General features: G+C 32.3%; 2 protein-coding genes across 9 annotated transcripts; one reads left to right on the forward strand and one right to left on the reverse strand.

Moving 5' to 3' along the window:
* The first annotated feature begins 2,397 nt into the window (after positions 1 to 2,397).
* Bap111 (Brahma associated protein 111kD) lies at positions 2,398 to 17,586 on the forward strand. Of its 7 annotated transcripts, XR_011107564.1 has the most exons (16): positions 2,398 to 2,518; positions 3,611 to 3,693; positions 4,102 to 4,146; positions 4,530 to 4,792; positions 5,240 to 5,443; positions 8,353 to 8,434; positions 9,306 to 9,413; positions 9,688 to 9,821; positions 10,659 to 10,799; positions 11,067 to 11,192; positions 12,390 to 12,585; positions 13,171 to 13,284; positions 14,261 to 14,335; positions 15,317 to 15,514; positions 15,822 to 15,912; positions 16,296 to 17,586. XR_011107564.1 is itself a non-coding variant. In XM_068766897.1 (15 exons), exons 2-15 carry the CDS (start codon positions 3,627 to 3,629, stop codon positions 15,854 to 15,856), a joined length of 1,779 nt encoding a protein of 592 aa, XP_068622998.1. In that variant the 5' UTR covers positions 2,398 to 2,518; positions 3,611 to 3,626; the 3' UTR covers positions 15,857 to 16,138. The 7 variants fall into 7 exon arrangements, 6 of the variants coding, with proteins under 6 accessions (XP_068622998.1, XP_068622994.1, XP_068622997.1 ...); XM_068766897.1 differs by lacking the exons at positions 8,353 to 8,434; positions 16,296 to 17,586 and adding an exon at positions 6,284 to 6,359 and having other exon boundaries at positions 9,309 to 9,413; positions 15,822 to 16,138; XM_068766893.1 differs by lacking the exon at positions 16,296 to 17,586 and having other exon boundaries at positions 15,822 to 16,138.
* Positions 17,330 to 22,096, reverse strand: LOC137923669 (RNA-binding protein 41-like). Of its 2 annotated transcripts, XM_068766900.1 has the most exons (5): positions 21,977 to 22,096; positions 21,620 to 21,892; positions 20,006 to 20,606; positions 19,074 to 19,221; positions 17,330 to 17,555 (listed from the first exon to the last, which is right to left on the reverse strand). In XM_068766900.1, the coding sequence occupies exons 1-5, from the start codon at positions 21,979 to 21,981 to the stop codon at positions 17,440 to 17,442; spliced, it is 1,143 nt and encodes a 380-aa protein (XP_068623001.1). In that variant the 5' UTR covers positions 21,982 to 22,096; the 3' UTR covers positions 17,330 to 17,439. The 2 variants fall into 2 exon arrangements, with proteins under 2 accessions (XP_068623001.1, XP_068623002.1); XM_068766901.1 differs by lacking the exons at positions 17,330 to 17,555; positions 19,074 to 19,221 and adding an exon at positions 19,232 to 19,380.
* Positions 22,097 to 22,496: the final 400 nt, after the last annotated feature.

Raw genomic sequence — 22,496 nt, forward strand, 5'->3', positions numbered from 1 at the left:
CAAACAAGTTTTAAAAGGATGGGCAGCAGCGTACCATAATAACTGGCCTGCCAAGCGTGGTGAGGTGATTATCGAATCCTATCCTATCCTAGGCGAAGGCCTATGCCCAGTAGTGGGCGTCTATAGGCTGAAACGACGACAACGATGACTATTATAAGAAATAGAATAGAATAGATTTTTTATTTTCATCACGTTATAAGTTCAGTACTAATCTCGTGACCAATCTTCATTGATATCTAGTAAGAAAGAAAAAAATATACAAAAGGATAATAATTACGTTGAGTATACTTTTAAGCATGTTTACAATAAAAGATAAATATTGAATAGCTCAGTTGGTTGCCTTACATTTTAAAATTATGATAACGAATTCGCCTGTTAAATCTAAGATATTACGATTCAGTGTGTTACAAACTTTTAATTAATAACACTAACATTGGCACGCGAGAGTCGAATGGACATAGCGTGCGACGTTTAACAATTAATGTATCACTAATGTATACCTTATTGAAAGAGTGACCACAACACAAGCTTCGTCGCTGTTTACAAATGATAGCCGTTAATGTTGACACATTTATAAAATACATAAGATAATTTTACGTTAAATTATTTGATTATCTGTGGCAATATCATTAATCGATTTCAATTTTCAAACAAAAAGGAAGAGCTACTACAAATCTTCCAACAAGAATTTAAAAAAAAATTACCTGCCTGGGGAACTGTTAAAATATTTAATAAAATTAATAATTATTTTTTGGACAAGTATATAGTAACTTAAATCCGCGCACAATTTATTTCTGCTCCCGTTGAGCCACAAAAATAATATAATAAATTAAAAAAAATTCATTAAACAAAAAATTGTTAAAAATTTCCTATTACAGTATCAAATATTTTAATGTGACAATAAATCCTGTGAATCGATCGATTATATTACTTTCAACACATCACTTTTAACACATCGGTCTTAGACTTTGGTCTTAATAGTAAAAAACATATAAATAGAATCTTTGAAGGAGGACTGTTCCTAGGTGTGGGCTTCTATAGGCTGAAAAAATAAAAAGCAGAGTCAATAAATCATTCATTTAATTAATTTAATAGCTTAACTGTGACTAGGATGGAAGACGGGAACGTTAAAAATTATATTTTTTGATAAACTGATAATGACTTACAACAAAAATAATAATAACAGTTCTAAAACGTTATACGTAAGTGTTAACGGTTAACCTCATTTGTTATATCATAGATGTGAGGTCGCAGACCGGGAATCGGAACATAGAATATCGTTCTATTTGCAGATGTGTCCCTACATAAAATGTCAGTCGGTCATGAAACAAGATTTAGTTCAACGTGCTTATCCAAGTAGACCATTCAATAGCCGATAGGCTGATTTGGCATGCATCTTGCCCTTCAACGGCCAACTTCCGTATGTTTCGGCCAGGTGTTCCCCTATTATTCATAATTGACCCATATTTTAGGAATTTAAAACTTATTTTAAATCATTCAAATTAAGTGTGTCACATTTAGTGTGTAATTACTTACTGTTCTAATTATCAAAAATAGTATCTTTACAACGAATAAAACACTTAAAATTGTGGCACTCTTTTTTTTAATTGAATTATAAGATACAGATTAGATACAGTATACTATATATGCTAAAGTGTATATATATATATACACTTTAGCATTAGCCGACTTAAACCTTTAAATTTTATTTATGAAGGGCTAAAATTTAAAAAATCGCTTTTTAATTTAATTATTCGGAAATAATTCCTTAATCTTTACTATTTAGGTGTTTAGATCATTTTTACTTATGTAAAAAGCATCTCGGTAAATCGATGTGAACAGAGCCGCCGCAGGAGCTTTGAAGTAGAGTTGCAATCTAGGCTTCTAGGTAACGGACTCGACTGAGTTCATTGTCCGCGTTGGATAAAAAGACTGAAAAGTAAAGTGCCCTAGATGCAACTATCCTTTAGACGGAAGGGACAATTTTCTTCCCACACCCTTCAAATAAAATATTTAGGTGGTAGATGCTCTTTAGTTTTGGTTAATAGTAGCTTATTTTTAATATTTAGAATTATTTAGAATAGCGGTTTTACAAATTTTTTTGTTATTTTGATATTGTATAGTATATATAGTTTAAATTTATAAATAAATTATTTATTGTAACCTTTGGCTATACCAAAGGTTACAATAGGCATTCATATTTAAAATTGTATAAAATTATATCAGACTCCTTAAATTAAATAAATGATTATTTAATTAATGTGATTCTTAAACTTTATTATAAATTGATATCATGTCATGCTTTTTGTTTGCTATTATAAATAAATAAAAAACTTTGTTTTATCTGTGATCTGTAGAGTTCTGTGTACTGAGACGTCATTCTAGTTAAAATGGCGGAATAACATGTTAATTGGTGTCAAAAACTGTATTGGCGTGGAGAGACGCTTGTAATGTTTCAAATGGAATTATATTAAGGACATTAATAGAACGACGGGTAGCAAATATTTTTATCTTTCAGGTAGGTTCAAGTAATATTTAGTCAAGTTTTTAAATAATCTATTTGTGACACCGGTTTTGAAGAAGGTAAAAACTATGTATCCTATTTACTAAAACATCTTGAAACATAGATGCATTTTACATGATTGTTCATATATCATAATTTATAACTAAATTCAGATTTAACCTCTTCGATTTATGATCGTTACATATTTCAACAGTATTCTAAAACATGTTTTAAAAGCTCGATACACAACTTATGTTCCGATAAATTAGGGATTGATTCTTTAAGCAAACGTTTTTTTTTTGTTACAAAAACATTTTACTATAAAAATGCTTTAGCGTACAAAATGTAAACAATCATTTAAAGTATGTACTTGTGCATATAGTTTAAGTTTGAAAAGGTTATAAAAATTGTCTTCAAATCAAGCACTTTTTCTGTTGTTTTTAAAATGGCTGTCTTAATTATTTGTTTATTTAGCAGGACTTCTTTGAAACTAATTTTTATATCACCATTTTATAACAAATTTAATATTATTAATATATAAGGGGGACTGGGAAGCAATGTCGCTTTCTTAAGTTAAATTCACCTGACTATATTTTTAACAATTTTTTATTTTATTCAAATATATATTTATCTTTGTTATCAACAACCTTTTACCGTCTAGTATAAAATTTTCAATGCCAGAGCGGGTAAAAATGTATTGGTTTTTCTATAGAATATGTCAACAGAAACAACATTACTTTCCAGTCCCCTAATATAATGAAGATCTACTTTTCGTTTTACATTTTTCATAACAACAATGTCTGTGCTGTATAATATTTGAATGTATAATACAAGTTATGTTTTAAGTATTATATTGAGTATATTGTAATAAATTATAATATTAATATTTGTAAAACTCCCAACCTTTTTAGAAGAAACTATATCCAGCTGTCTGATAAATTTTTTTTTCTGTTAATGGGTGGGTATGTTATCAAAGGATAATAACATGTGATAGTGATTCAGTGTATAATACCAATTTGTTTCATTGATTGTAACTCTGATGGGTCTGATCTGTAAGCTAAAAATTAAATTGTTTATTTGCAATATAAACAAATTGTTTTATTTCAGGGAAAGCGCGCATGTTATGGCAACCCCGAACAACTACAAACAGAATACTTCAATGTCGATGCCAAGCCCTCAAAACAATCCGCGTTTGTATTCCTCCTTGTTTATTTTTACCCTTACAGCACCTCAATAAATAAATTTTACTCCAAATACATTTATTTATGTAGGTACTATATTAATAAAATAATAATTATAAAGGACTGTACTTGCATCTATGTTATCCTAGAATGTTGTTAGTTACTAACTTTAACATGGAGTGCTAGAGTCCTTGCAACGCGGGCTTAGCAGGGTTCAGTACAGTACTTGGTATTGCTGGTATCTAACAGCTGTGTTGATCCTGACCAGCATGCTGCCGTCTCTGCTTTGATCAGTTTTTTGCATCTGCAACTTGTCTATTTATGTTTTTTCTATTAATTTTATAAGTTAACTTTGCATTTTAGACTTACATATTCTATTTTGTTGGTTTTGTTTCATGTTATGTTATGTTGAAACAGACTACATGATTGCGGGGCCCCCAATGAGTTTCGGTATGATGAAAGGTAATAAAATGAATTTACTTAGTTATTATTCAAAATTGTTCTCACACACTCATACTTTTCGGATCTAGGTACTTTGTGGGGTTTAAAACAAAATTTAATGACACAAAATTTTTCCGTTTTCAAATTCACATGCGTACCATCTTACACAATCACTTCTGTATGAATACTTGTATTTGCTGGAATAGTGCCTATTTAACAAACTAGCTGTTACTGACTGCTCGCTCACACTAATACTCTTCTAAACACTGAATAAGCAATCTTTCTAGATTTAGTGCATTTATAATTTTATCTTTTTTATTTGCCCTTGTCCCACTCCTGTCCTATCCCCTTATGCTTTTTGTTTTTTCTTTCATTGTATTGCCGCCCCGCTGCTTGGCTTGAAGGCGGTATGAATGCACCGCCACATCATAACCAATACCAGTACCACCCGCAATACCAAGGTGGGCCAGTGAGCCATGGGGGATTCGGAGCGTGGCCGCCTCCCCAACAACCGCGTTTCGCTGCAGAGAATGCAAGGAGAACCACCTCAGGAGGCGGGGGTGCCACAACACAGGCCTCCAAGGATGATAAAACAAGTCCATTCATATCTACCGTGCATTCACATCCTGGATTTCAGCCGCAGAAGATTGGGAAAGGATCTGGATCGGTATGTCTGAGTGTTCCATAACATTCAATAAATAGACATAAAACAATAATTTTGGGGATTTTTTAGCAATTTTAACTACTTAAGAATATAATAAGCCCCTTTCTTCTTTGTCTCATGGACTTACTTCAGTGGATCTCCCCATATCCATGACATTGTTAAGACGATTGAAGAAGGGGGTGATAAAATCTTATCGAACTCCCAGACCTTGTTGTGGATGAGAAATTAAAAAAAAGTTAATCATAAGATGTTTAGCTATGATACAATTTTATACATATTCTTGTAACATGTTACAGTATAAGTCTTAATAAATAAATTAAAAATATAACAAATTTTTTTAAAAACATATTTTTACACATTGCATATATTTGTTAATAACAATAAATAGCAAGAACTTGATTTATTATAATTCTGTATCACCTTCTTCAAGCTGATTTTATAAATTCCCAGGGTTCTTCATTGCCAAAACCCCCGAAAGCTCCAGAAAAACCATTAATGCCATATATGCGTTACTCGCGAAGGGTTTGGGACAGTGTAAAAGCAGCGCATCCAGATCTAAAGTTATGGGAGATTGGCAGAATTATCGGTGGAATGTGGAGGGATTTACCTGAAACAGAAAAGGCTGGATTTGTTGATGAATATGAAGCGGAGAAGGTATATATTGTTTATATTTTTAATATACTTTCACAATGTCGGAACCATTTACTTGATGGTAAATGATATTTTGTGAAATTTTATATATATTTACTGGGTGTAACACTACATTTTAATAACTAAAATTGCTTATTAAAAAGTGTTTTATTCTGCTAATTACCTGTTAAGAATAAAAGATTAAATTCAATGTTATATGCATTGGGACTTTTAACAGGATTTATTGATCAACAACTATATTGAAAATATATTTTATTTTTGATACTACTCTACTTCCCAAGGTGTTGTAGTTGTGAAGAAGCAGGAAGAAAGTCTACAACAATACATCTATAAAAAAAGTTTTACAATACTTAATACCCATCAGCAAACAATAGTTATTTTATGTTTGAAAAAAGGTAATAATATCATTACATATAATTTATTACCCTTTTTTCTTTTTTGTCATATAGCAGTTACATTATATTAAGTTGAATGAAGGAATGGGATATTTAAAATAATCAAATATTATTAAACATCGCCTGAATCATTAAAAATTTCTAAAAATACACATTTGTAGGTTATGTTACACCCTGTATATATGTATAAAATAAAATCTTCCCATTCCCCCTTGTCTCTAATATTTAGGAATTTTAACAGTAATATTTTTTCATACTGAAGACATAACAGCGGTAGTAAGACTTGTTTACTGTATGATTAAAGTAAAGAGAAAGTTTAAGGATTTTTTTTAGATTTAATTGGATTATTTGGCTTTTATTCGATTCAGAAGATAGTTTTATTCATTTACATTACTAGGAAAGTTTCAAAGAATAAACATAAGTCAATTATTTTAAATTTTGGACATAGGCGCAGTACACAGAAATGATGAAAGCATACCAAAGTTCGCCTGCATATGTTCAGTGGTTGGCGTACAAAACTAGAGGTACTGAGATTTGAACCCTATTGCGATGTACATTGGGATCAGTTTATGTATGCCACGCCTTCACGTCACTAGCTTCATTTTAATATGGGTTTAGGTGTGCTGAAATGTGTTTTGTTGAAATACATATAAGTATATGACATACATTATACATAGTCCATGTACTGATCTCTGTTTGAATGATTTGTTATAGAAAATTTATTGCTTGTACCTCAAGTATTTGATCAAATTTCATTATCAGGTGCTAAATTTGTAACTTTAAAATTTTAAAATAGATTAAAAAAGGTGTCCTTTTAACATTTGCAAATAAATTTTTAATTTATTAAGAGTTAAAAATAAATTATTCATATTAGTAAACATTAATCCCATTAATTTATAAACAGTGTAGTTCTCTAAATCATAAACCAAATAAACTGTCTGTTTTACATATAAATCTTTAGTTAATAACAGTTGCTAGAAGCATAAACTGGATTAAAAATCAACACCATTAATGTTACCATGTTAATACTTGTTAAAAATAAATAAAATAACATGAAGCATTTTTTTATATATTTTATACAAAAAGTAGGCACAAAATGTTTCTGGCTAATGAACCAGTGAATGTAAATTAAAAAAAGGATCAATTTTAAATGAATCTTCCTGGAGGACTGTGTTAATCTAAATATAACCTTTGAATATGCTAGTAAGAACCTCGTTCATTATATTTATTGTTAACATTTTACCCATTTTCATTACACCTAGTAAATATTTTGTGCAATTGACAAAATCAAATGAAACCTTATTAATCTTAATTAAACGTTATTAATGTTAACCTCTTTGAGTAGAATAAAAATATAACTCTTTCAATTGCACATAACTGAAAAAGATAGACGATTATAGTGCTTGTCAGTTGTAAAGATTTGTTTACATGAGGTTTGTTTATCGCATGAAAGAAAGGCGCCTGGCATGCCCACCGTAGCTCGACTCCGCCTGTACTAGTCCCATAAAATGGCGTCAGTTTCAGAATAATATTTTCCTTTATACCTTCGAATCTAATTTAAATATCACCTTTAAAAGTGTTAATTCCATATTTAAAGAATCTTTTTCATTTTTATTTAATTAATAAAAAAAATGTAGTGTTTTTAAATTCTGTTCCATGTAAACTGATCGTTTTTGTTGATGCTGACATTCACAACTAAATTTAACTAACATAATTTCACAATTAGCCGTATGCCGTAAACAAAAAAAGGAAGATGACATTGTGAATATTATTATGTCTAGTTATACTCTTGGTATTATGTAGTGTCGTCGTCTTTTTAACCCACAAACCACTTTAAGACAGAGACCTCCCTCAAAGATATCTAGGGGAGATATACCGTAATCGTCTTTGAGCAGTGTCAATCCCATTTAATTAATAGACAAAGTTTGTATCTAGGGAATCGAACTTGCGACCTATCATCGCAAGTCTCATTCTTCTACTGTGGGGCTACCACACAGTTTTAATTTTGTTATCGCGTGATCTTATAAATCTATTAGGGGGACCTAAAAGTAATAAAACTAAAAACCGATTGATTTTTACCGCTCCAACATTGAAAATTTCTATACTATATGGCAAAAGGTTGTTGATAACGTAGGTGAATATATTGATGATTAGAAATAAAAACTTGTTAATAATGTAGTCGTGTGAATTTACCTTGAGAAAGCGACATTATTCTCCGGGCCCCTAAAATTTCTTGGTAGTTTAAATAGTTACATATGTGTCGCCTGCACCACGGTTTAAGTCTACCCAAAATCGCCATGATGACCGATCTCACGCTGCTGGCGTCCAGCGATTTCCCGCGACTTTTGTTCGATAAATAAAAAAATAAATAATTTTTATGTTTTATTTGATTTTGTCAAACGCAAACATCTTTCTGTGACTAACACGCACACATATTAATGTCATTTTTGTCCTCCCACATGCACCGTCATATATATAATGCACATATGGGGTAACACGCTTTGTTGTGGCCGCTAGTCCGAGTACGAGAAAAGTCTGAAGGCCTACCACAACTCTCCCGCCTACCTGGCCTATATCGCGGCGAAAAACAAAGCAGTAGGTAAGCGGTCTAAAAAGAGAATTGAATTATATCAACTCCATGTCAACGTGCAATATGTCTTATATGATTAACAGAGATCGGATATTTATTCATGTTTACTATTACCACTTGTAAAAATCTAAGATGTAATCTAAGGAGTAAAAATAGACTTTCTCTACCCACTATCATGCTCCATAAAGTGTCTTAGTCATTAGTAGGTCGTCGTTCGTCGTTTCAAGCAAAACACGCCCACTGCAATCCACAGAACTCCTCCAAAGATATATGTGGATATAACATAGTCGTCACACTTGTAAGGAGAGTTAGATCGCAGTATGTTGTATGTATATACTATATAATTAATGCAAGTATAAAGTATACAACATAGTATCCCTTAAATCGAACACACGACCTATGATTGCAAATCTCAGATCTCTAACACTGGGTTACCAGTGATGTTTATCTATAATTAATCGTAAAAAAGATACTTGACCCAGTAATCATTGACAGATGTATTCGGATACATGCTAACTTAAGATGAAGTGTTAGCTTGTTACGGAAAAAGCTTTTGTATTGAAAAAAACCGAGATGCAAATAGTCAGGTGATAAATAACATTGACGTATAGCAAGAGGCACTGAAAATAGCCGTAGAAACCATTTCCATAAATAAAACAGTAAATAAATATCTGATCTCTGGTAAAAAAATAATTTGGAGAGAAAAGCCTTAAAATAACTTTAGTAATAAAATTTATATCTAGTATATAACACTAAGATATTTATCTTTTAATGTAATAACCAAATAGATAAACAAAATTGAATACAATTGGGAATTAGATGTTACCTGTTTTAGTTTATAAACAATATGTGCAATTTTATTAACATATCCTTATGTCAGCAGTAGGGAATCTAGAAGAAGAGAGCTCAAGTAAGAAAGGAAGCTCACAGAAGGAACAACAGCAGCAGGACAGAAGAATTGATATACAGCCAGCTGAAGATGAAGAAGGTAAATGAATTTGTATATTATGCGCTTGTAGTTTTCTAATCATTGATAAAAATTTTGCATTCCCAATGTACTGGTAAAGTTCAAATATAGCATCGAGCCAATGAGTAAAGTCTTCGAGCTAGCCTGGAATGTCATATTTACATGTGCGCTAAAGTACTGGTCAGATATGTGAGGGGTCAGACAGAGTTGAACCTGATTGACAAAATATACATGAGGTGTTTGAAAACAGTTATTTTGCTTTATGATATTTTTAACCCTTTTTTTTTATTATCAGATCAAGATGAGGGTCTATCGGTGAAGCATGTTGCTTACGCTCGTTATCTCCGCAATCATCGGTTGATCAACGAGATATTCTCTGATACTGTAGTACCGGATGTTCGTTCCGTGGTCACTACCGCCAGAATGCAGGTAGGACTAATTTACATTTCATCTGTTAAATATACACTGTAAAATTAATATAAATTTAAATAATAATGTGAATTAACAGTGGACAGGCCACATAGTGTGGTCGCTGGGTCCTTCAGGTTCTGAAGGACTACAGACCTGACAGGCATAGCGAAGGAACTCCAAATCACAAAGTGGACAGACATCCTTGTCCTCCGAATACATTTGTTGAATCAAACAGATCCTATTGAAAATCTACAGCAGAAATGATGATGATAAATAGGATGTGTTTGTAATGATTTTTATTTTTACATTTAAAATATAATAGATTAGTTGTGTGTTATAAGAAATCACGCTGTACAGGTATTCTCATACTGCACTCATGACCACTTATAACAAGTTGAACAAATAATTCATGTTTAACTTTTAAAAAAAAACCATGTGCAGACAGCAAAATTGTTAATTCCATAGTATTGAAACATCGCGGAGAATATCGTTTAATATGGTGTCAGTAAAAAATATTATTAATGTCTCAGTACAGAAATTTGTATAAAATGAAAACACTACTTATATAAGGAGATGAACACATTAAAAAAGACAATGTTACATCGGAATTAGTGTGTACATAATTCCTATATGGCTTATATTCATCGAAACTTTTTAAAAAGTCACTATTAAAGATAGGCAGCATATGTCATATTTTTGTATGTATTTATTCTATTATTATATTTTTTTGTCATTTGAACTATCATGCACACAGTCCAGATTTTATATAAACTACATCCAAATCAAACATGTCATTTAATACAAATCTTATTTAATTAAAAATATAGACATTAAATAATTATATTTTCGTTTTAGATTTTGAAAAAGCAAGTTCAATCATTGACAATGCACCAAAAGAAATTAGAGGATGAGCTGCAACAAATCGAAGAGAAGTTTGAAGCAAAGAAAAGGAAGTTCATAGAGAGCAGTGAAACATTCCAAGAGGAGCTGAAAAAGGTACCAAATACTCTATAAGGTTAAAATTAACACGAAGTTGTAAAGCATAGCTCTTGACATGTGTAATTTCAGCCGATAGATGCCCTCTGTATGGCATAAGTTTTGCGCTGCTCCCATCCCATTGATCTCGCTGCGAAGCTCCCCCCTTTCCATTGCTCTCTGAGTGACTTTAACCCTTCTATAAAGCCCATCATTAGCAACCACATCTCGAATCTGTATGTCATCACTGGCAAAACCTATTGTTCTGTAAATGCTTGTATATTCCAGCACTGCAAGCCAGCGGTAGATGAAGACACCTTCCAACGTATGGTTGACAGAGCCCTGGAACAAATGCGTCGTGGTGTCAACCCTACCCAGCCTTTGGCACTGAGTGTCACCGAGAGGAAGGATGAGGTTTTTATAACTTTATTTCATCATTATGGCAGTTAATAAATGCCCATTGGGCAAACAGTTTGTAAAATTGTGGCCAATTTTATTAATATGTTTGTCTTCTGTGTCTAACAAAAAGTTTGCCAAACTGCATGCTTCTATATATTTTATTTAGTTACTAGTAAAAAGAAGGCTGGACTTGATAGAAATGATAGACATGAATACCATGTTTATTATGTATGATGAAAGAAGAATTACAAGATTTAAAGTGTTTCCCCAATTGATCCCAGGTGGACACCCGGCGGTCCACGATATTTTCGACGAAGATCTACGTTGGCAAAAAAAATGGTTCTTCAAAATTAGTAAGCGGGCCAACGAAAATATTTCTGCTTTCGACAGTGAAGACCTAAAATGTTAGCTTGACTACACCCGTCAGTGTAGGCACATAATGTTTTAAGAAGCTTGGAGACTTCTTAAATAATTTTCGTATTTCAAATTCAGTACGTGTCAACCGTTACTCAAGTGTGAAAGAATCTTTTGCCTGGGTATAAAGGTGGACAGTGCCACCATCGCCTCACATAAAGAGTCATGTTTTTGAAATATTGTACAGAAATAATAATGGAAGTTAAAAATAAGAAGTTAAGGTCGAGTAAGAGAAAGGGGACAAGGTAAAGAATGTAACATAAAAAACAAAAGTCAATTCATATTGACTTTTGTTAAAGAAACTCTAAATGTTACAATTGAATAGTCAAATTAAAATTGTTTTGTAATATTGTATAAAAGATTGTGGTTAAGGGAGAGAGGCCATGTGTCAAAAAAGCTAAATAAATGCTTTAAAAGCGCAAAATGATGTGATGGAATGCAGAAGAAAGAGTAGCAGAAATTGTGAAGAATGAAAGTAGAAAGATATTTGTATAGGGGTGACAAATCATCGTCTAATGCTTCTTCAGACTTGCAAAGGGATGAAATAACTTCTGATGTGTGTGCTTACAAACTATTAAATCATCATTGGAACTCAACCGTAACGCGAATTTGCATAACTAGATTTTATCTACTCACTATAACATGCTAGAAACATATTTTAAAAGTAGTCTATAAGAAACAAAGTCTTAACTTAAAATATCCCAAAGTTGTATTATCACATAAAATCGTTCACTTTGTAGTATGTATACTATATCTGTGATAGTATGCCTACTAAAACAATTCTGATTTTTGTTTTAGCCAATGGAACAAGACAACACTCAGATCAAGACAGAGACAAACGGGCCCAATCCACCCACCCAAGTGGACAAGGTGTCCACTACTGAAGTGAAACCGGATGGCAATGTTACCACAGAACTGAATAAACCCGAAGCAGAAGCCGTCGCCAAGGAACCACCGCCACCTGAACCGTCCACTAACACCCCTGACCTGGAGAGTAAGTTTTTTGTTGTAAGACATCTGAATGTCCTATTGGCTCATCGAGATGTCGAGCCGCTTTTTTGCACAGCTACCTCTCCCTGTCTCACAGATACGCGAGCGCTGATTGGCTGACTAGGGGTTGTGTTGCTCCTTGTACATACTCTAGTTATAAGATTATAGAAAGGATTCAAAATTTCTTTATTCAAATGTAATGCCTGTTTAAATAACAACCGCTTTTGAATCGTCGATTATTTTAACATATGTAGTATGCTATCATCGGTTCAGAATGTCTCTGTATCTTTTGAGAAGTGCCAGCCAGAAACAGTTAAATTAAAATTAACTATATTTGATGTGTCAATTACAATATAAACCATGTAAATGTGTCAAACTCAACATATTTCAATGAAATTAAATGCTATAATAAGATTTATTCAATTTTATACTTCTAATTTAACATTTAAAACTAGGCAAAGGAAAGGCTTAGATTAAATTGCTAGGACTACAGAATAGAAACATAATTGCAAGTTTAAACAACAAAACTAATTGACTATAAATAAAAAGTACACATTTTTATTAACTAACATTTTAAACATTGCTGTAGATAAGGAGGAGAAACCAGTGGAAATGAAAATTGAAGCTAAAGAGGCGACTGCAGCCCCTCCAGCACCCGGGGTTCCACCCCAGCAACCACAGCAACATATCGCCACTCACCACGGTAACTTATTTGATTAAAAGATATTACGCTATTAAATTAGATTGAAACAGAAATAAGTAGGGCCGAGATGAATGAAAGTAGATAACATTGTACAGCGGATTGGCAAGTTGAAGTGGCAATGGACACAGGACACAGCATACAAAACAGATGGCATCTAGGGCGTTATTGTCCTGAAATGGTGACCACGGACTGGCAACCGCAGAGTAGTCTGCCCAGGTGGACAAATGACCTTGGAAGATGCTGAATGCAGGCCACTTTTAAACAGTCTTATTGGAAATGTGTAAAGGAGACTTATCTGGCACCAGGTATCTTATCGCTGAAATGATGATGAAACTTGTAACTATTAATCATAGAATATTAACAATGTACCAATTTGGATTGAAGTGCTACCTTAATAACGAAATTTACGGAGATGTTTCACTTATTTATTATCATACTGTATGTGGTTTATGATAAGAAAATTGCATAGTTACTGTAGTCATAAGTAACCACATTAACACTTTAATTTAATATTTGAGAATATTTATAATGGAAACAAATAAAAAAAAAATAACAGGCGATGTTCATAGTCTATTTATTTACACATGAAGAACTGGCTATGCCAAAATTTTGACTGCAATCAATCTTTATTCTAATAAATGGGATCAGACTATTTAATACAAAAAATCTTAATTTGTGTAATGTAATGTTTATTAAATTCAAGACAGATAATAAAATTAATTGACAACACTGGCATATTATTCAATAGAAGAATATTTTAAATGACGATAATTCTTGGCAATGATGTTGCTTTATTATTATTTTTTTCATTAAGGCTATATCTGGCAAACTTAATACATAAACCAGTTTTGTTAAATTTTGTTAAAAGATGTGTTATAGTGATGTTTATTCCTGTCTCTTTTCCACAACTGTCACACCTTGCGAAGTAGAGTAAAAAGTAACAAAGATTTTTAAAAAGAGTTGATGATTTTTACAGCTATGATGATCCCACCCAACCCTAACGCGGCGCCAACACAGGGCCCACCACATGCTGGACCTCCACCACCACCTGGTGTGCTTTATATCCAAATTTACTTTTTAAGTGAAATAAATTCAAAAGACACATTTGGTCGAGAGACACATAGCCGATAGATAAGGTGTCAAGCAACGGGAAGTGCAATTTTACTAAATGCGATAGTAAATAATAATAAATTAAGTATAATTTACGAATTTATTCCGTCTTTACCTATAATCTTGTGCTCGGTAGACAAAACATTTTATGCACATCTACTTATTGTCGGATTTTTAAACTGTTTGTCACCTCTGTGAGAGTAACAAATCAAGCGAGAGATTGAATAAGGAACCAATGCAAGTACACGCCATATTGCTGGTAATCTAGAAAACTAACTCTAGAACACACACTGCATTTTTTGTAAATGTTGATTACAATGCAAAATTTGCTGTGAAAAGGAGCTATCTTTAAAGTTAATGTAGCACTTTCTATTGCAGTTGTATAAGCACACGAAAGGGATAGATGATCGTAGTGGCCTTGAACAATTGTAAAGAAATGTAAACATGCGTTTACATACACTTTTTTTTAGATACACAAATATTGTTAGTATCTAAAGTTTTTTTAACATGTATTTCTTACAGTATCTAAAGTTTTTTAACATGTATTTCTTACAGTATCTAAAGTTTTTTAACATGTATTTCTTACGTACTATTATTTGTAATAGAAACCTTATAATTTTCAAATGAAAATAAAAGATGTAATATGTAAAGGTGCCGATATATTATTTGATACAATATATACGTGCAACCGACGATCGCTTGGAAAAGTTCTCTAGCGGAGAGTTCGAGCCGGTAGACGCTGTGCAGGGTAGGCTCCCACTAGGTGGACAGACGAAATAGTAAAGACAAAGTCGCTGGATGTGGCAAATGCAAAACTGTCATCGTGGTGATCATTTTGAGGTTAAATCTAGAAATCAATGTCTATTGGCTGTTGATGTTAAATATCTAATGTATTTTACATAAGTGAAAAAATGTGTTGCAGGCGCTGCTGGTTACGGTGCAGGCTATGGTAGTCGATACTACGGCGGCTACGGTGGCGGTTTCCCGGGAGGATATTACTACGGCGAGCATTACGCACACCATGGCCACCCCCACCATCCCCACCACGGAGCGCACCACGCACCGCCACACCCGGCGCCGCATCCAGCCCCACATCCAGCACCTCACCATCTCGTCAAATGTAAATTGCATTTGCATCATAATTTCAGCTTTAGAACATCCACTGCTGGGCATAGGCCTTGTCCATATATTTCCAACAAGACTGGATGGAAGCAGCCCGCATCCGGTGTCTACCAACGATCTTAACAAGATTGTTCACCAGTCTGGTCTCTGTTCAAGAACCTCAAGGGCCCAGCAGCTATCTATTTTTTGCTTCTATATTTGGCTTTACTAAAACCATCGTAAATGAGACAGAGTCGAAAAAGCCTCCCAAATATTCCTCTTTGATACATGTATTAAAAAAGTAAGACGTGATTATTCTTTGACAGCTGAGGAGCCACAAGTGAAGAAAGAGGGCGAATGATTGTCACCGAAGCGCGTCGTCAAACGGCGCCGTAAATCCAACTCTAAGGACCAACAGTGAGGGACAATCGTTTAGTAATTAATATAAAATCCATTTAAGTATCCACCTGATTTTAGTTGACAAAATCAAAAAATGAAATGTAACCAACAATTCTTTGTTGGTACATATTTTTGTAAAGAGTTATGGTTTATACAAGAAGGCAATTAAGATAATGTAATGCTGACCATAAATCGGATATTTGATATTTTATGGAAACGACTTTCACAAATTGATATATAAATTACCGAGTTTTTTATATTTAAATTATTTTTTATATAAAATTTCATACATGTATATCAAGTATGAAATTTTAGATAAACAAATTTCTGTAAGGTATCATTTGGATGCATAAAACCACTTCAAAATTTTTATACTGCTAAATAGTTTCTTTTTCTTTTAGGTTACAGATAAATGAAAAATCAAGAAAGAGAAGAAAAGTATGAAATAATTGCATGCAAACAAAATCAATATCTAATGTCAGTTGAGTGCCAATGCTTGTTTTTTTGATCTTATACTATTAGGGAGTTTGTTAGCCGTGTATATATATGTACTCTTATGAGGCAAACTGTTTAATGAGTTAAAAGATACACAGGCGTTATTTGTTGTCTTACTCGCACAAGCAAATGCAATTATCTATCTTATTTGTAACAAATTTTCGTCTGAATATCCGATCTATGGCGCAAATATATATTAATGTAATTGACAACTGTCATGTATTAAAACAATAAATTTGAAATTGACAGTCAATAATGAATTTAAAATATCTGTCTCTATATATAGTGCAAAGTATCATAAGAAATTATGTCAATATCAAAATAGCGAAGCGAAACTTCATTGCTTTGTCTATAATTTTTTTTAACTAATTTAAACAAATATTGATTCCTATTAAAAATCTTAGGGAGTAGATTATGACCAGCACTGGACGTCTTACGAATGAAATAATAATGCAGGACAGTAATTTGTATATTTAAAACTTGACTTTCTACTCCCTACTTTTCAATCGATAGATGCGCCACTGCAAGGCAAAGGCCTTGATGCAAAGGTTGTCACAATGACCAATCTTACGCTGAACGCATTCAACAACTTCCTGCGATTTTAACTATGTTGTCAGTCCACCTCACGCCACGTTTAGCGGCCTGTGGTCGCCTTTGAACCTTTTGATGAGATATGCCCCACCTACTGCCACTTCAGACGAGCAATTCTTTGAGCTACATGATAATCTTGGTTCTTCTGCGGATCTCATTTCCATTTAAATCTCACAGCAAAACTCGAAGCATAGCTCTCCATTGGTCTTAATTGACTTAAATCTTAATAAGTTGACAATTTGATGGCTAAGGATGCTCTGAATATATGTATTTGTATGTAAGGTGTGTAGTTATAATTAAGTTTAGAAATAATGTTACACTTTTACACATTATTTACATATATTTTTAATCTAAACATACATTCATTGATTATATTAGATGTTAATATAATAAATAATTAGTCCTTACATCACTAAAGTGAAACGAAAATAATACATGTAGTTTTGTACAGAGGTATGTTTATCTGTTATCATCTTGGATTCGGTTGCTGTTCCGACCGAACTGGGCGATGATAGGTCGACCGCCCAGTATTGTGCCGTTGATCTCGTCCAAAGCCTTGATAGCTAAATCTTCGGCTGCGATTGAAAATAAATGTTTTTTTAAGTGGTTGTGGATTTTATTTAGTAACTTAATACATTTCATTTTTTTAATTATACAGGTGATTGGTTATATGGAAAGGCTATGCTGACAAAGGGGTAAATTATACATTCACCCTGTATAAAGTGATCACTTTGTAATGTCACAATAATTTATTTTTTCTATTGGTATGCAAAAGGCTAAAACTTCTGGCTGTACAAAGCCTGTAGGGACAGATAATAAACAATAATTAATTTTAATATGTAATAATCAGAATTTTGGAAACACCTTTTCTTACTATATTAACACATTATTTACTCGTATTATTCCAGAAACCAATAATCTTACCATTCACCCTGTATTGTTTCATAGGTAGGAATTAATATGGACAGGCAGCTTGTGCAATAGAAATTATCATCTGTGTGGAAGGCTACATTCAGAAATAGAATTTTTTTTTATTTATTGAAGACCTCCAATGAAGGATATAGGATGTAACAAATACAGTGAAGTTTTGGTTTTAGATTTTACACTGAAGTTTTTTTCAATTATGGAATGTTTAACAATAGATAAGGGTTTTTAGGGATCCATGAAACATCATCAGATCTGAATTTTTACCAACTTTCTATACTAATCTCTTGTTTCGTCTTTCCTTAAACTGTCTATATTTCATAAATGAACTGCATTTAACAACTTCTTGTAATCGCGGGAGTCAAAAGAATTATTAATTTTCCAAAAACATAATTTTTCACAGTTTGGTTGCCAGATATTTTATATACCACTAAAATCCCGTATCTATTGCTTTAGTGTTTTATTGTGGTCGCTAAATGTGTCATTAAACCGATGAGTAATTATTACAATAAATTTTGGAGTTCATTTTCTTATCAGGGTTCTTAATTTTTTTTGACAAGGTTGTACAAATAAATAAACAAGGTTTCCTCTAGTGTACAGGACCCATCATGATTTTTCTGGAACCATAAGATTTGAAGACTTGATAATTGATATGTATATTCCTTCAGCCGTGTGGAGGATAACTAAGGGTGCACTACTAAAACTGTAGGGTATAAAACTTAGCTATAACATTTACTTGGCATTTATATATTATTAAGAATGGGTTTTATAAAATTACACCCACATAAGACAATGGGGACTATATAACAATGAATGAAGTGAGACAACAACCATGTCTGATTCTTTGTTAATAATATAGAGCAAGTTATGTTTTTTTATATTGAGTATTTTTTTAAATAATTATAAATGGATGTTGTATGTGTGCTTAATGGAGTTTATTTAATTTTGTAATCCATAATTTGGGACATATAGGCCACCTGTACATGTTACTTTATAATGTTCCAAAAATATTGTATTAACCTCTATTTTATTAATTCATATTTTCAGCTAAAACTTTACAGCTCTGATTAAAAAGTATTCCATAATATGGCCATCTGGCCTTAGAACCATCTAAATAAAACTATATCTAAAATTCCCTTTTAAAAAAAGTCTTTTAAATAAATTCTTACTTTGGAATGTGACAAAGGCCTGTCCCCTCATACGTCCAGCAAGGAGACGCAAATCAATAGGCCTGCCATTATCCAGTAGAAATTGATTGAAGAGAAGTGACAGCTGTTCCTGTGATACAGAAGGCGCGATGTTCTTCAGATAGAGGACCTGCAAATAATAAGATGATAATTTTCATCTCGAAAACTTGATGAATGATGAATACTTCTTAAGGATTCTGTGATTCTTTGCTATCCGCCATATATTTGTTTTTATTTTCATGTAGCAGACTGTATGAAAATGATTTTTCTTAATTGTTGCCCTTCTAATCTATAAAGAAAAAATGGTTAATTTTGTATGCAATCTGTTTATGTAGGAAATGAAATTAATTTATTTCCATGCATTGATATGATATAGCAATGCTGTTGAAACCAAATCAAAACCCTGCTTGAAGAGAGGCTTTAGTGGCCTTAGAACATTATAATAACCTCGAAAGAACGGTAGAGAAAGGAATGGAAAACTACAGTTACTAAATCTAAACATAAGCCAACATGAACAGTGACAATAAAAATGTTGATTTGTTCATTTTCTCCAAACTGCCACTGTTAGATGTGTCTGAACTAGATTCCTATTATTCTAAGAACAAAATTTTCATATGTTGGTGTTTTTAATAAACAGATAAATATTCTTTTATTTCATGTTAAGAAATAGTAGGCTTCAATGTGTTGCTAGTGTAAAAATGAATTATAGTATCTCCTTTAAGATTTTACGAATGCACAAGCTGGTCTTCATTACCATATTTGTGGGATCTTACACTGTTAGTGAGTGGTTTATTAACTAAATGTTTAGTTTTAATGGTGAATACAGCTGCATGTCTATATATATGCTTATCTTGCAAATGTGTTAAATGATTATTTGATAGATTGATATATGGTTAGTATTCCAAAAAACTTACTTTCGATGGTATCCCAGGCTCATAGTCTTTAAATCTCTCTATCTTTTTAATATCATCCAAACACATTTTAGTGCCTTCTAATAGCAATTCTTCTGCGGGGTTTATAGGCACTACAATGTCTACAGCCCTGTAGTCATCCTCTTGACCTTCATTTTCATTATTTTGCCTTTGCACTGGTTCTAGTCTGACAATTTTATTTTCTTTTATTGTATACATTGTTGGCTCTTTAGGACCTATCATTTTATCCTTTGATGTTCCACTTTTAGGTTTAACATGAGGAATTTCCTTCAAATCCCACAGGCTACCAGGTTTACTTGACGAGGGCTGTGGTGAATTATGAACAGGCATAAGATTTATTTGCTTTTGTTGTGCCAGAATTCTTTCTTTCTTTCTCTCCATGCGCCGAAGTAATTTACGTCTTTTTGTTATAGGCATTATATTGTCATTTCTCAAATGCCCAAAAAGATCCTCTTCTATCTCCTTCAATTCATTCATGGGATGGCCCTCTGGGTAAAATTTAATTGTTCTTTTCTGGACTCTCTCTTGCAATTCATCAATTCTGTTTTTTGTTGCACTTGCCATGTTATGATTCTGCTTTGAACTATAAATACACAGAACAATAAGAATTGATATTAAACAACTAAGTTTAATATAACTATGTAATACGGAATAATGGTGACAATCTTTAACATAATGTAATTGGTCAGAGACTTTAATACAAGATATACACACAGCTAGAAATACACATCAAATGTTTCCTTTAAAATTCCTAAATAATTTTTTGACTAATAAGTAATCAAATGGCTTCCTAATGGAAGTGGTATCATTCCTGATTATGTTAAAGCAATTCATGCAGAACACCAATGAATGAAAAAAAAATATTATTTCACCATTTAAGATTTTTGATTGTTTTTAATTATGATTATGTGAATAAATATTGGAACACACTTATTTAATTTGTGAATATTAAAAGAAAATAGATCAATAAATTAACTATTTTGTAAGAAGGGACATTAGTTTTTTTTTAAATATGAGGCTGAAGAGCAGAGGTCAGCTAAGAAGGGATTTTACAATATTACACCCATAGTTGGGGGTAATGGGCTCTCATAAAAAGGTGTTTTCTAACTATAACTCCTACAGGTGAAAAACTCTGCCAGATATTTAGTTTTTGGTATGTTAAAGAAATTGATTTTATGAACACATCCACAAAAACAACGCATACAAAATCTTAGGTGAATTATTTGGTGAAGGAGATGGAATTTTCATATTAATAATAAAAAAATAGAAAAAAACATATAGAGTTTATTTTATGACCTTTACAAATCCATACCCTTAAATTTATAATGGGTATATAATACAGCAACAACATTAATATTCAATTGAAAAGAAAATGAAATGGTGGTGATAACCAGTAGAGATAATGAATACATAGGTGTCTAAGCTACATAACAACTTTGCATTTACAGAAAGGGTTAACAACTGCATAATTTTAACTTTTCACTTCAGATAATATAAGAAGCAATACATGAAAGTGACCACTGCTAGTCAGAGAGAAAACCTTTCTTAGCTAGACAAAGATTAGTTAACTAAACTTGACATTCTAATAAGACATACCTGCTTGCATTTTGATATTTATTTATCTTATTATAGAGTTCTTCCAATTGGTTTTTTAACACACTAGATTCTATCTTTTTACGCTGGTCTAAAAGCCCTGCTTCATTATCTTGATACAGTTTCACCTCTTCCTTCGATAAACCCACTTTTTTTAGCCACTCTATATGCTGAATTTCTTTTTCAGCTTCAGAAAATTCTTGTATAGTCGATAAACCATATTTGGTAAACGGTAATACTTCCGTATTTTTCTCAAACTCTTTCGGTAATTCCGAGCTGAAATCAAAATATACATAGGCGCTTTACATTTATTATTCTAACAAGAATCTTGACTGCATTTAAAGTACTAATAACACTTACCACATTTTAGAAGGAAATTATTTGCAAATACTAATCCTTCCAAATTAATACATAAAAGGTTTAAGACGGAGATGTAAATATCCGGAATTTTCAATCATTGCAGACGCTCAATAAAGCTTATTTATTCCTCTAACCTTGATAATTATATTAAATGTTAGTGTTGCCGTATGAAACTTAATTTTAAGCATATCTATTGCCAGATATTACTTTTATAATTGTACCTATAATCAATCACAGGGTAAAAAGATGGTAAGTTACAGAGTTATAAATAAAAGAGTACTCTCCTTGAGTAAAGATACAATACTAAAAATATATTTTGTGCTAACACAACCAAGACTAGCTTAATCAAAAATTCTAAGTTCTTTTGTGCTCCTCGTTTTGAATATCGGTGTATTACACAAAATAATGTATTATCGCTCATAATGTAAATTTTTAAAAATCTGTTAATTTTTCATTATGGCGAATTTATTGAAAGTATCAAGTATTTTTACTTATCAATGTAAATATAAACAAGAGTTGG

The sequence above is a fragment of the Battus philenor genome, unplaced genomic scaffold (assembly GCF_028537555.1).
Source record: "Battus philenor isolate CCGP_79_NKW_IND1 unplaced genomic scaffold, ilBatPhil1.0.hap1 SCAF_22, whole genome shotgun sequence".
Classification (NCBI taxonomy): domain Eukaryota; kingdom Metazoa; phylum Arthropoda; class Insecta; order Lepidoptera; family Papilionidae; genus Battus; species Battus philenor.